General features: G+C 32.6%; 2 protein-coding genes across 2 annotated transcripts; both read right to left on the reverse strand.

Moving 5' to 3' along the window:
- Positions 1-2,727: 2,727 nt before the first annotated feature.
- Positions 2,728-7,532, reverse strand: LOC133668504 (apyrase 2-like). The gene is made up of 9 exons (XM_062088402.1): positions 6,960-7,532; positions 6,169-6,297; positions 5,953-6,009; positions 5,766-5,858; positions 4,743-4,948; positions 4,485-4,576; positions 3,645-3,862; positions 3,359-3,548; positions 2,728-3,251 (listed from the first exon to the last, which is right to left on the reverse strand). The coding sequence occupies exons 1-9, from the start codon at positions 7,263-7,265 to the stop codon at positions 3,136-3,138; spliced, it is 1,407 nt and encodes a 468-aa protein (XP_061944386.1). The 5' UTR covers positions 7,266-7,532; the 3' UTR covers positions 2,728-3,135.
- Positions 7,533-9,880: 2,348 nt separating this feature from the next.
- On the reverse strand, positions 9,881-14,662 carry LOC133668840 (aquaporin SIP1-1-like). Its single transcript, XM_062088857.1, has 3 exons — positions 14,111-14,662; positions 13,281-13,553; positions 9,881-10,306 (listed from the first exon to the last, which is right to left on the reverse strand). The coding sequence occupies exons 1-3, from the start codon at positions 14,405-14,407 to the stop codon at positions 10,157-10,159; spliced, it is 720 nt and encodes a 239-aa protein (XP_061944841.1). The 5' UTR covers positions 14,408-14,662; the 3' UTR covers positions 9,881-10,156.
- Between the last annotated feature and the right edge of the window lie 1,112 nt (positions 14,663-15,774).

The following is a 15,774-nucleotide window of genomic DNA, read 5'->3' on the forward strand; positions in this document are numbered from 1 at the left end:
ACCTAACGAAGAAATTTTATTTTAAAATAAATGTGTTTATTATGAATTGAATGAATGAACTAATTTAGGGGTTTTCTAAATAGGAAACTTTATAATATCTAAGAAAACAACGTTTTCAAGGGATTTAACAACCATGAAATCTTAAAAAGTTTTTTGTTTTTTTTTTTTCAAATAAAGATACCTAGAACATGATTCATCTTTCCTTATCAAAAAAATGGATAATATATATATGGGAACAAAATCAGGCCACTAATAATTAGGTTTCATGTATACTTATTAATCTTGTATATAAGGAGGGCCATGATCTTCATTCCAAACCACCATTCCTACTTATATTTCGAGAGATTGAGTTGTGTCGAAGTAGCAGAAATGGAGGGAAATCTTCAATTTGCCCAGAAGCTGCTGCTTCTTCTCCTGGTGCTCCTGCTCACATTCATGGCGTCCGCCATGGGAGGCAAACATGAACAGTTCATTTGCCCTTGTCCTCGCTATCCAGATTGCTGCTGGGCAGGAGCAAACAATTGAGTCTCTCCTTTTCTTTTTGTTGTGTTATTTTGCTGTGTTTGGTTACTGTCCGGGGTATAAAATAAATATATTTAAAATAGTTATTTTTTATATCTCGAGACAATAATTAAATGTAGATATAAAAAAATAACAAGAGAGAAAAAGAATAATTAATAGACAAATGGGGGAAGAAAGCTGTGTCCTTGTATATGACTGTCTTCGTTTCCTTTTAATAAAATAAATTCTGGTGTGGTTTGAACTTGTTGTGATTGTCACCGCAGCCTTTATTTATTTATTTATTTACTTTTGTGCTTGAATTTTATTGTTTAATAACGAAGGCATTTTTTCACCAACTTCACGTATTTGTTAGATTGAATCTTTAGCAAACCACCATATACTTGGCCAGTGTTAATGTTTTTTTTTAATATTAAAAAATATTTTTTTTCAACTTAAAATTTAATATATAGATTTAATAAAATAAATTGAAGATTATATGTGCTAATAAATATTATAAAAATTTTATTAAGTCTATAAGTTTAAGAAATAGATTTAGAATAAGATACAGAAAATCTTTTAATTTTTTTATTTAATTATAAAATAATAATTTTTTTAATAAAAAAATTAAATTCCATTAAAACAAACTAATATACTAGTATAATTCTTCATTTTCTTATCAATATTTTTTATTTCACTAAAAAAATCTAAATATTTGTTATGTGACATTCTTTTGATAAAAATCAAAAGCAATAGGAAGGCATACTCAAAAATATTTGAACCTTGTAAAATACAAATAAAAAATATATTTCTTTAATTAAAAGCATCTCTTGTGCTCAATCAGTCTATATCAAGATCCTGTAAATTGTTCAAAAGCTTATGATAATAAAGGAGTTGAAGTCTACACTATTTAAACCTTTATTATTTTTAATTAATCATTTTCATTAAGAATTTTTGCTGCCAAAAACCGCATAAATAATTAAGCATCTTAACCAACCCAAGATAAAACACAAACATATCTCTCATGCTACCACTATACAGCCCTAAGAAACTCTTAACCAAACTAGATCTAGACTAACTTGATTGGGCTGAAAACATCATTAACTTGGGTCATGTTTGTTTCTCAAAAAATAATTTTTGAATAATCACTTTCCAAACTTTCCTGTATTTATTTACCACTAGAAAAGATAATCAACGAAAAACAATTTCTGATCAACGAAAAATACTCTCCGGTCAAAGGAAAACATTGTCCAGTCAAAGAAAAATTTAACTTGGTTTCCAGGAAAGTGTTTTCCCTTTTGGCTGTATTTATTTTTTGAAAAGTGATTTCTAGAAAACTATTTTCCAAACTTTCATGTGTTTGTTTACCATTAGAAAAGTTGGTCAACGAAAAACACTTTTTAGTCAGAAAAATTTAACTTGGTTTTCAGAAAAGTGTTTTCTGAAAAACTTAGACGGAAAACACTTCTAAAAAATTGTGAAAAATTTAGAAATATCATTATTTGATGATTATATCAAATTTAATCTTCAAACTTTTAATTGCTATATATATTTTATTTTGAATATTTATTTTTTAATTTCATCTCTTAAAATTTAATTTTTATATTAACTTTGGTTCTTATTTTTATAATTACTATTTACTTTTTCCTTATCATTTTTTTATTAAATTTTTTTATCTATCAAATTTGATCCTCATTATTTTGAGTGTTACTTATTTTATTTGAAATAATTTATAAAATATTTATTATTATTATTTTAATTTCTTCATCTTTCAATTTTTTTATTTTTTATTTGATCTCTATTATTTTGATTATTATTTATTTTATCTGAAATAATTTATGAAATTATATTTTTTTTCAATTTCATTCTCATTCAACTTTTAAATTTGTAAAATTTGTTTCTTATTATTTTAAAAAACTTGAAAAAAAATAAAACATTAATAAGTTATTTTCCAGCTCATTTTCCATAATATAACCAAACACTGGAAAATATTTCCAACTTATTTTCCATTACACTACCAAACATCGGAAAATACTTTCCTGAAATCCACTTTCCCTGGAATTCATTTTTCAAAAAAAACCTACTTTCAAGCAAACAAATAGGGCCTTAATTGAGCAGAATAGAGTTTCAATCTGGACTGCCCCACCCCCCCTAAAATTTTATAATGAACTCATGACAGGCTAGTGAAGGTTACAATAATAAATAGAAAAGTAACGAGCAGAATTATGATTTAGTCAAAACAAATTAAATACCAATATGAAACGCATTAATGTAAAATTCCATAATCCCCCCACATAATTCAGATTGATATATGTTTTGAAATACTAATCACATATAAAAGAATTTGCCATAAATAACGAAAATAGAAGATAAGAAAATACGAAGGGCAATCGAAATGACCTGAATTGAATCATTCACTCAATGTTAGTGAAACAATGTGTAAGCTGATTATAAATGATGACGAATGGAGCTGTTCCTTTCCACTATTCCCAATCTATAGGCAAAAAATTTCCATTTCCACTCTGTCCGAACCTCCGAAGCAAGCAATATCGATCCTGCAAAGTTCTTTGCTTTAGCAAATGTTGATCCTGAGCAAATTATGCAGTTTGGTGACTAAGCTGATGGTGCTATTTAGAGTTATGCTGGTGATGACACAGCCTCTATGGCACTGCCCAGTGGCCATGCAGCTTCCACAAGGGAATCTCGGTACTGAACCTTCTTCACCAACATCATATCTTGCAATGGATCCATAGCTGTAGGTAAAGAATAACCAAGGATAAGTAAACATCATCTTAGCACAGCTCTCAGGAGCGAAAGTTAGCAGGAACCTTGACAATTCACTCAAGTGCAAGGGACTTACCAAAGCCCTCTACAAGCAATGTGTACTGATAGACCAGATCCATGCATATATATGGCAGATCATTCTCATCCAAACTGCGATATATGGATTTAGCATTCTCTAGTTTAGTTCCACAAGCACGCTTTGCAGCATGCTCAAAATCCACAGGTCGAACTTTGACAACTGGTAAAGTTGAATCAACAAAACCAGCCTACAAATGTAAACAATCTAGTTAGCATGCTAAATTTGTAGACAAGGCATCGTAACCTATAATGAATCTCACAAGAAACCCAAGTATGACTGGTACCTGAGCAGCTCTGTCGAAGAAAAATGAAGCAACAAACATATTCTTTTGTCCATCCCCGCCGCCACCATTCCATACTCCTCCAAATGTACATTTCATGTTTGTACAAGTCGATTCATTAACTTTGAGAGCATTAAGAGCTACCCTCCTGCACTCGTCCAAGTTTGAACCAGATGGAGAAGCTGATGCTTTATGGTCTTTCCCTCCATAATTGTATACCCCTTTAAACAATTTGAAGGCCAGGAAGAGAGATGACATTTCTCAGTCCATTTGATCATCTAAACACCATACATGTGTTTGATATAGTTCTTATTTGAACTATAACCACATCTAATTATATTACTTTTTAAAGATCCAGAAAGAAACTCAATTACTAAAGTGATTTGCTGTAAAATCATTTTGAAATCCAGTCTAAAATTTTTAGAAGTTACTAATATATTTTAAAATTTAAATTATATAAGATACCACATCATTACAACTTTTCATTCCACTTTTCCACTGATTATATGAAAACATAGAATGGAATAATAGCTGAGAGGAAACATCACAATAAGTAGAACGCGCACTGCATGTGCCCCGCACATCTAATGGTATTATGTAGCATGTTGGCCAAATTCTTAAATATACCTTTTTGTTAAATGGTTAGGATTGAACATGTAAAATTACCATTCTAACTAATGTCTTCTAATCATATACAGGATATTCATATTCTATAAAGCAAATTATGCAGCAACAAATTATGAACAAGAACTTAATTCCTCAAATCAGAAAAGAAGATGAAACAACGTGATAAAACAAAGACAGAAACTCATCAGGCCTTTTACAAAGGAAGTAATTCATTACCATCATAACCACCCAGGATGCATGGATTGCTAGACTCCTCTGAAGCATCCAAAATTTCTGCTCGAGCTGCTAATAAACCATAATGCAAATAGCTGTACAACAGAAAGATGCCAAAATTAGATTTTGAACTTCCAGTCATAAAATACTCAGCTGTATATCCATAGAACAGCTAATAACCCTAACAAATCTTTTTCTACATGGGAAAATTCTATTGCAGCCTGATAAATGCAAAAACTCACAGCTAGTGATGAACCGAACCTGTGAACATAGAGGTAATATTTGGTTCCCATCAAAGACATTTCCTTTACATATGTATCTTCTCCATTAGATATCCTCGGAGCTTTCGCTGCATCCATCTCGGAGATCGCATATGCCATTTGAACAGATCCACCACCAAGATCTACAACTCCAACCGTGTTTGAATATTTCTTTCCTAAATTTCCTAAAAGGTAGTTTATCGTCACCTGCAAAATGCATGCAAGTTAAACCAAGAAAAGACCAAACAATAATATTGAGGACAGAATAGACCAAAAAAATTATCATCTTAATTCAAAATGTTACATCAAGACCTTCTAGATGAAATAAAAAAAAACATTGGCACTTTTTATGATCACAAAGTCAGCATGCGAAACCAGAGGACAAGCACAAACACACTATCGGACTAGGGTGGAAGCCAATGCAGAGGTACTATGATGTATGAACTGGTCACGTAACTGATATCCAGTGCATTTTAGCACATGTAATGGGGAGTGTAAATAGAAACAGAAGCAGGAGAAAAGTTCAAGGGAACACCAGATATCAAGATAGGTAAGTGATGCAAACATCATCTAGTAAGTGTTCATATCTAGTTAGTGATTCACTAATGTTGAGCATAAAACTCATGCATGAAAGCTCATATTTTCATCCTAATTCAAGAGAAGCCTTTGCAAATGGAATTAGCCTTCTTCTGAGAAGGACAGCATTTCTATCCAACTTGATGCACTCACTAAAATTTAACAGGACTTTTCTTTGTAATCTCCAATTTATGAAACTACTGACTAGCTAGTTCTATTGTAGAAAGTTTCCCGCTATTTTATGATTGAACTTAGCATGGGGACACCACACAGTTTTTTAATACTTCTATTACAAAATAGCATGCCATTACACCCTAGTCATCATTCTCTAGTCATTAGAATTGCCAGCATTGTCACAAAGGGTTCAAATGGTTGAAAATACTAGTATCAGTGTAACTAACTTGAAAGTACAAACATGTAGGTGTGTAATAGAGTCAATGAAACATACCCACTGATAAGAACCTTCTTGAGAACCATCCAAAACCGTGACCCCGTTTGCCTCAGATTTCAGGGTGCTTTTAGCTCTCAGGAAATCCCTAACCTTCAAACATGGAGTTCAAAAGGCTATAAGCACGCAATATCGTGACAAAGCATGAGAAAACAAGCAAATTATAGACTATCAAATAAGGACTTGCCGCTTGCAAAATTCTATCTGATGCTTCCATTCCCAATGCCCTCAAGCCAGCAGTAGCCTGCATATACATTGAAAATACAGTAACTAAGCAACCCCAACAAATCATTAAGTTGAGTTGTAAACCCATTACATCATTTGATCTTCAATTAATTTATTATGAGTTTCAAGCAAGTGATAATAGAAACAAAAAAAAAAAGATCTGAATTCTTTTACCCACCCCAACTCTGACTGGTGTTTTTGGTCGGAGCTCTTTAGGCACAGAGCTTTCAGCTTTATCAAGCAGTGAAGCGAGGGATTTGGCTGCTTCTTGCGGGTTATTTGCATAAGCACTCAAACCTGGTTTAAGCTATATAACCAGAACACCAAAACAACATCAAGAGCACAAATTGTATAACAAAACAGTATGAAACAAAGTGCTGAAGTCACCATTGTCATCATTTTAAAACCACTAATTTTGTTTCTCAGGAACAAAATTTGAGAAAAAAATTGCTTATTTTTTGGAAACAATTAAATAAAAATACTCGATCTTCCAAAATATCCCCTGATTTCTCCTAAACTCACCAAGCATTTTCAATCCAAGAAATTAAAAATAAAGAAAAAAATGCCAAAGAATATCAAAAAACTTCATCAAACCTAATAAGACATTGTCCATCCCGATTTCATTCTCTGCTACATACTCTCACTCTTAAACCTCAAAAATTGAACCAAACTTCAACTTCCACAGGCAAAACACAATAAAATCAACTACAGCAGCATCAGACTCTTTCACTATCACCAACAATATCTTTCCTTTCCATTATAACTTCTCAGCCAACGGAAACTTGGCCTCACTAAAATTACTAGCAAACTAAAAATTTCACAATAAAAAATATGTAACTCATTTCCAATCAAAATCCAATTTCCACAAATTAGAGCAATATTATCTCACTAAAATTCAAGATGTATAGGGGAAAAAATAACAATTCACATTCTATTAATTAATTAAATGCTAAGTAAACAGTTAATTACCTGCACAAAAAGCTCGAGTTCTTTACCGATAGGAACAAGATCCAAATTCCGATCAAAACAAAAAACATGAACTCTACTCCCTGAACTCCCGGCATCAAAAATAACCGCATAACTCCTCGAATCCCTAACAAGATTCGGCGACATCTTTCGACTCACTCCTCCTCCGTATTCATAATCCTCACGACTCGGCATCACCAACAGCACAAAAGCGATCAAAAGCATCGGGATCGAAATCACCAGCAACACTCCTCTGTACTTGTGGACCTTGTCACTCAGTGGCTCGTTTCGCATGCCTGGTCGCTTCATTGCCTTGTCGGAGTTGGTCGGGGAGGTGGCGGTGGAGCCCGTTTCGAGGAGTAGTTCGGCAGAGGAGGGAGTGCGGTAACGGATCTGGCCGTTGGTGGTGGTGGAAGTGGCCACCGGAGGTGGTGGTTGTGGTGGCTTTATTGTTAAGGATTGCGCTGGTTCCTGTGATGGATCCAGCTTTCCTTATTCTGCGGTTAAATTTTCTGAGAGAAAGAGAGAGAGAGAAATGGGAAATAAATGAATTAATCAATAAATAGTATTAAATGAATGAGAGCCTCTGTATACTTCTAGTTCAGGCAAAGCGTGTAGTGTTTTTTTAAAAAAAAAGAAAGAAAGAAAGAAAGAAAAGTTAGTGATTTATAATATATTAAAATACTATTTTTTTTATTTTTAAAATTTATATTTAATATTAGAATGATTTATAATTATAAAAAAATAATTAAAAATAAAAATTTTCAAAAATTCTTTTTAAAAGGGGGAGATAGTGTAAAGTGCAAGACTTTTGAGCTTTGTGTAAAGTTTAAAGAAAGTGATTTCATTAATAACTCACTTTATGTCAAAGGAAACTATACATTATTCTTTGAATTAATCATATTACTTTATAAGATGTTCTAGTATTCAGAATATATAAATTCATCACTAATTTATTTAAATTGGATTGAAAAATAAATTATTTTTACTCAATATCAACTAATTTTTTATTTATCTTAAATCAATTTCGGAAAAATAAGATTTAAACTTAAAAAACAAACTATATTTTAAATTATAAAATATAGTTCATGCTTCAAACTTATGCATAAAATCATAAATTATGAATGGAAATAACTATGATTCATGGATGGAAATATTGCCCAACTTTAAATCAATACATAAAATCATAAAGATCCTTCAAAAATAATAATATAAAAACTCATATATTACATTAAAATATAAAATAACAACTCCATAACATAAAAAATAAGATTAGGTTAAAAAGTTGATGGCAATGGGTTTGGGTAAGCCCTTCGATCACATCTATTTCAAACAATAATCAACCGGATTGATTTTGAAAGGTATAGCTTAATTCGTCAAGCTCTATATTTATTCTTTAAAGATTATCAGTTCAAGTCCCGCAAACCTTAGAGCTACTGAAAGATTACATGATCGTTAACTTTAGGGCCCGTAAAATTAATTAGGTGCGCATAAATTGGCTTGGACATTAACGTTAATAAAATAATAATAATAATAATCAAACAGGATTGAATTTTATTCATCCCTAATCTTTAACCGAATCAGACAACATGAAACACCGGATAATTAAGAGGAAATTATCATCTCTAAATGTGTAAGAATAGTTGCATGAGAGTTGGCGGTTTTTTTTATTCAAAGCTATAATTAATTAACAACATAAATGTTAGACATTCATTAACAACTCCATGAAATAAAAAATAAGAATAAGTTAAAAAATTGATGGCAACGGGTTTGGGTAAACCCCGGTCACATCCATTTCAAATAATAATCAAACCGGATTAACTTTGAAGATTATAATTTAATTAGTCAAGTTTTATATTTGCTTGTAGAGATCACCAATTCGAGTCTCACAAATCTCAGGACCACTAAAAATTTACATGGTTGTTAACTTTAAAACATGTAGGATTAGTTGAGGTGCACGTAAGCTAACCCAAACACTCATGTCAATAAAACAAGTTAATCAAACCGGATTGAATTTTATTAAATCCAAATCTTTAACTGAATCAGACGACATGAAACATCAGATAATAATTAAGAGGAAATTATCACCTCTAAATGTGCAAGAATAGATGCATGAGAGTTGGCTCTTTTTTTATTTATTTATTCAAAGCTATAATTAATTAACAACATAAATGTCAGACATTCATTAAAAATGGATGATCTTGCTTGAGTTGTTAGTTTGCAAGGATTTGTTATCAAAATTAATATTAAAAACAAATCTTTATAGTTTGAGAAATATATATTTATACAAACGCAGGTAATTGGAGGAATGTTACTGTAACCACATATTTGAGAATAAATAGTTTTTTATTTTCTATGATAATTTGCCTTTTTAGATTTATGGTCTGTTAGTATTTAAGTTTGGCTCCATAGGACAGTATAGTTAGGACATTTACCAATGTATAGAGAGTTGTCAAAGAATGATGAATTATTTGTTGCAATTCCAACAAAACTAATAAAAGAGCAATTGATGAGGAGGATTGGTTATAAAAGTATAAGTTATACCGGTTTAATATATAACGGTCTGTTTTTTTAATATTTTTTTATTTTAAAATATAAAATAATTTTTCTCAAGTATTTTTTTTAATATCAGTATATAAAAAATCATTTAAAAATACTAAAAAAATATTTATTTAATATTTATTTCAAGTTAAATATATTTTTTAAAATGTATCTAAAAGCAAAAGTTATCTTTGTATTTAGAAATATGGTTACAGTTATTTTTAAAGTGTTTTTTACTCGGAAATATATCAAAATAATATTTTTTTATTTTTCTAAAATTATTTTTAACAATAACACATCAAAATAATTTACATATAAAATAAATATTTTAAAAAAACAACTATCATTCCTGTAAACTAGCTTAGCAATACCGAAAAGGCATGTTAGCATCAAGAACCTTGCTTTCTGAATTTTATGGCATCCAAACCAAGAGATAATCTAGCAGGAATGAATGCTGCACAAAAAGCGCAAGATTAACATGACTCGGTCCAGGTTGCTGCAATCCCACTAAAAGTTCTTCCGTGCTGGTTGAAATCGAGAATTGAACAAGGAAGCAAGATCTAATAGTCTAACATGACTAGAGAAATGAAATGCTGAAGTTCTTATTACATTTGACGCATCGAGCAATGTAAAATAATGATGAGCTAAGCTCTGTCATTTTAGGCTCTCTTTTGTTTGGGTGCTGGTGGGGGGAAGACAGCACGGAAGACCCAGGAGGCCAATATCGCTCCGATGAAGGGGCAGATCCAGTAAACATAGAGCTGCTCCCATGTGTTGTGCCATTTTCTTACATATGCCCACCCAAAGGCCTGTGGAGAACAGCAGAGGATAAGTTACAGAATTTGTTGGATTTCCAAACAGTTCAAGAAAACTAGATTTGCATCAAAATGTTCAAGAAAACTAGGAACATCAAATGAAAAACTAGAACACCATCATCAGGATCTATTGCAGATAACAATCTTAAATGTCCAATCAAAAGACAAGCATTCCATAATAAGATTTCCATGAATCTATGATCTCTAGAGTACATAAATGGTAATAGAATAGCGTTATTGCAATCATGTGAAGCCCTCTAATAACAATCTAACATGCAGATGATCATGTAAGAACCAGGCTTTAGATCGACGATATCCCCCAGAAAGACAGAAATTTGTATGTAACAGGGGGGATCTACAATCTGATTATATCTCAAAACATTACATTCTCCCTTTAGAAAAAACAAGTGCCATGACCAACTTCTCAGATCTTAAAATTTGATCCATGAAGAGAAAGACTCTACTGAGTCAAAGATCAATCCTCACGCCATAGCCAAATTGTATTCTGAAGATAAAAAAAGGAACAGCAGAACGTGCAAGGGATTAACATGCTTAGGAGTTAGTTTCTCACACTTTCCATGTTACAAACAATATGACAAGACAAAGTTAGAGTTCTATATGAAGACACAACAGATGCAAAGAAGGAAGAGGAAATAACAATGGCAGCTCATATACCCCCTACCCCTCTCCTGAGAAAGAGAAAAGATGAAACAAAAAACTAATCTTAGTTTGGGCCCTCTCAAGTGGTCAAAAAACTCATCCCTCACAGGAACATCAAGACTGAGTATTCTCATCAATTCTTGTTCGGCATTACAAAAAAACTGAGATAACACACACCTACATTAAGGAACTTAAGAAGGATTTGGTGAACTTTTGCCTACTTCGCTGTTTATTAGCAATTTGGACATGAATCTATCGCAGTTCCAGCATCTAGAATTTGCACTCATAATTGACAACCATACTAACTTACCTTTGGATAAGTGGATGCATATGCAGATCATCTATTACCTAAGTAAAAGATGTAAAATTAGAATGGAAGTTTAGTTAAAAAATGAGAGCATTGCATGATACTCACGAAAAATTAAAGGCGAGAGTTCTATCAAAATGGTGCGAGCAAGGTCAATCTCCAAAACTTGAATTTGACATATTTCAGAGATCCTTTCTATCCCATAGATGTGCAGAACTGTCAAAGCTCTAATTGCAGGTAATCAAACTTCAAAATTAAACCACTAAAGAACAGGCTGAAAAACTTCTAAAGCTGAATTCCTTTCATAAACTCCAAGAATTTGTACTCCCTTGCTCACATTTATTCACGAACCCCACAAAGTCTTATGAAAGTAAGAGAGGGAGTATGTTTCCGAACAGTTTTGAATAATTTCTCGACAATTTATAACCTTTCTTAATTATTGTTCCATACTTCCATATCAGGAGTATGGTTATACTTCAGAATTTTCCAAAGAATCCTGGATAAACTTTCCGATACAATTTCCTTAATAGACTAATCTGCATATCAGCAAATGGATCTTTGTTGACAAATTTCTCTTGAACTACTTTGATTATCTATCATATATCCTTACTATAAATTCCAAAGAAAACCAGCGGCTTCTATATAGGCTGGATGGAATTTCAAGGTATCAAACCAATATTAAAAATTCATGCTCCATATCCCAAAACGAAATGCAACACAACAAGGGGTTCCTCCCCTGTTTCCACCTGTCTTCATTGGTAACAATAAAAGTTTAATCTGGGTAATAATATCCACATTGTAGATCTCTTCTGCAACTACTGTCAGTCACATCCATCTCCACCTGCTATCACAACCTCCACCCCTGCAATATTGCCTAGCACCACCACCATCACCAGCAATAAAACAACACTAATACATTGCACATATATAAAAAGCTAATTTTGCTTAAAGAAAGAATAGTCCCGATCAACATTTTATTCCCCATCCCCCTTGCTCTTTGCAGATTTAAGAATCCAGACACTGTTAATGGTAGAACAACCTAGATGTCAGGAGAAAAAGCTGCTAATCATGACAATAAAATATCTTAACTTTAGCCTGCATATAATCAGTTAGAAGTGAGCATAAGGGAAAAGGACGAAGAGGTCATTTATGTTCCTCCCTATCATTTGTCTGTAAACCGAGGAGATAGATGAGAAAGCCCTTGTGTATCCCATCTAGTCAAGAATGAGAAAGAGAAAAGTCCTTAGCTATTCGATACCAAAAGAATATCACTTAACAATGAGATACACAAAAGAAACCAAGAATAAAAACAGATTGGTGAAAGGGATTTTATGAGTTGCGAAGTGTTTCTTGAATTTCTTGAATTATGAGACGGTTTTTAGGTGGAAATTTTAATGTTTTTTTTGTTGGAGTTGGTGCGAGTTCGCTTGTTTGATAGTGTTTATAGTCTGCTCTTCGTAGTTTGCTTGTTTAGAGAAGGGGATGTGTTGGATCAGTGAGATTTGTCAATCAGATAGGAGTTTTTTTCCAAGAAATTGAGAAGAATATCCCAAGACTTGGCAGAAGTATTTTCAAAGAGGAGATGGATGGCTCTGACCTTCCCTATCTCATGTCCACTACATTTCCTGAATTACACAGGTTTACACGCTGTCAAACAGAGAGAGAAGAAATGAACTCAGACATTATGAGACATTGTCTCAGCATCTGCCAGGTCTTGGTTTCCCTAGCAAGGCAATGTCAGTCATACATTTGAAACGATCTTAACCAAAATACAGAAATAGCTACAAGGAAAAAAAAACAGTATAACAAGAAGCGGAAGAAAAATAAAGGTGATTTGCATCATGCACGCATTGTTTAGGAGCTTATGCTTTTATAATCTAAACTATAAGTACGAAAAAGACAGGTTGCTGCATAATTTGAGAGATTCATAAGCACTCCACATATCTTCTCAAAGGAAAGATGACTATGAAATTGAGAAGCAAAGACAAATGGGATACTCACATTGGCAGGATTCATGGAAGGACCGGTGTAAGTAGAACCTGCAACCACCAATGTTATGGTCGCAATGGCAAGAAGCAATGTCTGCACCAGAGGGTTACGAGGGCCTTTAAGGATAATTACAAGAACAGCAAAACTCATTAAGAAGGTCAAAACCCCCTCAGCAAGGCCTCCAGTATGCAAGTCCACCTGCAAAGTAGGCCCCCCAAGCATGTGCTTATACTGAACTGGCATCACCTCCATGATAGCCAACGCACCTCCCACAGCCCCTGCTGCCTGTCAAGGAGACATTCGGTTGTTAATATTTTAATCATTCCCATTCAATCCTGTTTCCGAATAGCTTTGGCACAACTGCGCTGGTCTTGTTGTGACAGAGTGTCCGCCAAATTGTTTTCCTTTAACAATTCTATTCAATTTCTTTGGAAAGTAAATCATGGCTTTTCTTATCAAAACTATGCTACTTCTTTTTGGAAGATGGATCGTTGTGGATAATGTTCTTCCGTCAGAGAAATCAAGACACAGAAGCAATAAACAATGAAAGGCAACCAGAGAACTGAAAAGTTCCAAGAAAAGAAACAAAACAACAAAAAAGGAAGAAAAGGAGGGACCCAAAGGAAGCTAGAACACTCAAATCCCATCATCTTGCTTTACAAACAAAACAAATAAAGATAATTAAGGACTTAAATCCTTAAACACGATCCCAATAAAAAGAAGAAACCAAACACAAAGAAATCAATACAGCTGATGAACAACAAAAGAAAGACATGCATGCATGCAATAACAAGTACAATTCAACCGTGTTTGATAAGCCAATGATGTTTGTAAATATATACCTGAGCAGGGAATCTGAGGGCCATGGAGAAGAGAGTGTCTCCACCAACCCCAGCAGCATAGAAAGAAGCAGTACCGGTTGGGTTAAAACTGGCACCACCCAAGGCTTCACCAATCAAGGTAAACAAGAAAACAAAGGTGAAGACAATAAAAGTAGTAATGACCAGAGGAGCCCAGACCAGGGTTTGAAGACCAAGGGCAGTAACTATCAGGTTTGTGAACAAACCAAACATGGAAGACACAAACACCCACATGAAAGTTAACACCGCATCCCCAGATGCTGCCTTTATTGCGCCCATCACTGTACAGAACAGCTTTTCCTCTCAGTTCTGGTTCTTTTGATGATACCTATGAAAAGTACAGTCAGAGGGTTGGCTTCAGTTTCAGGTGGCAGTGTCCTCTCCGTCTTGCTTTGTATCTAGGATTTATTTTGTGATAGGAATATTAGCCAACTAAGGAGTCGTGATTCACCTAACTAGGGAGAGGTGGTAGACTTTTCGGTGGATAAATATAGCTAGGTTCAAGTTTTTGCTGTCAACCAAGTTCATGCCGAAATATGTGTCTGATTGGTTCTATTTAAATTCCTGTTTGTTTTAGAATTTATTTTTTCCTATCTAAATTTGAGAAATGTTTTCTATAGATTACAATTGTGCGGAGTTTCTATTCTAGAATTCCAAAAATCCTCTTTTATCTCAGGCAAAATAGATTTCTGTAAAATATGTATTTTATCTCTTTTATTCTAGAATTATCTTTCCTATTATTTTTTTTATTTTTAATTTACGGTTTCTCTCTCTTTTTTTTTGTTTATCTCACCTCTATATTATGAAATTTCACAAATTAAAATAATTCAATATTTAATAAAATACATTATTTTTATAAGACATTGGTTTTTTTAAAAAAATTAATAAATGAATTGTTGAGATAGTGTTTGCTAGATTATATTATGATAAATTATATAAAATACATTATATTTTCTAGATTATATTATGATAAATGATGAGCAATTTATATAGTTTTTTTAATTCTTTGGTTTTTGGTGAAGAAGATCCACATTTAATTACAAAATACATATATAAATATTAAACGTGTGGTCTTCCTTTTATTGTTCTAATCTTGAAAGCGAAATAACAAGAATTTTTATATGATTTTTTTGACTTGGTACGTCAAAGAAAACCGGGTTCAAGACTATATATTATGGAAAGTTATGTACCTTTTAATATTGTTTTACTCTTGAAAGTAAAGAAATTAGAATTCCTTTTAAATTCTTGTTCTTTTTTATGTTTGTTTGACTTGATCAAAGAAGACTTGGAGTTGAAAAATGTATAGATTAATTAAGCCTTTTACATTGAATTTCACATTTGTTTTCATAATCTGTATAGTTTTTTTCTATAATAAATTAAAATTACATAAGGTAATTATATATAGAAAAAGAAATCCGCACAAAGGCAGCTACATTATACCATCATGTTTTTAATTTATTTTTTATCAAATTATATTTGATAATTATGAAAAAAAGAGTTTCAATCCATTGTGAGATAGTGAAGCTTTACCTAAACCTAATCAAGGTATTTTTTTTTTGTTCCCCAAAGAAAAATTGAATGGTAGGTGCTCACCAATTTTGGATGCTCTAATTATCCAGTTGGCACTATCCTCTTGTCATGTTCTT

This window comes from Populus nigra, chromosome 11, assembly GCF_951802175.1.
Source record: "Populus nigra chromosome 11, ddPopNigr1.1, whole genome shotgun sequence".
NCBI classification, from domain to species: Eukaryota; Viridiplantae; Streptophyta; class Magnoliopsida; order Malpighiales; family Salicaceae; genus Populus; species Populus nigra.

What these genes read in the sequence shown, in the direction of transcription:
- LOC133668504 (XM_062088402.1), bottom strand. Translation starts at nt 7,265, where the DNA reads ATGAAGCGACCAGGCATGCGAAACGAGCCACTGAGTGACAAGGTCCAC. An exon ending in AAGAAGGTTCTTATCAGTGG is followed by an intron (nt 4,949 to 5,765) that starts GTATGTTTCATT and finishes TGCATTTTGCAG; the next exon opens with GTGACGATAAACTACCTTTT. An exon ending in CATCCTGGGTGGTTATGATG is followed by an intron (nt 3,863 to 4,484) that starts GTAATGAATTAC and finishes AATTGTTTAAAG; the next exon opens with GGGTATACAATTATGGAGGG.
- LOC133668840 (XM_062088857.1), bottom strand. Translation starts at nt 14,407, where the DNA reads ATGGGCGCAATAAAGGCAGCATCTGGGGATGCGGTGTTAACTTTCATG. An exon ending in CCCTCAGATTCCCTGCTCAG is followed by an intron (nt 13,554 to 14,110) that starts GTATATATTTAC and finishes TCTCCTTGACAG; the next exon opens with GCAGCAGGGGCTGTGGGAGG. An exon ending in CTTCCATGAATCCTGCCAAT is followed by an intron (nt 10,307 to 13,280) that starts GTGAGTATCCCA and finishes TGTTCTCCACAG; the next exon opens with GCCTTTGGGTGGGCATATGT.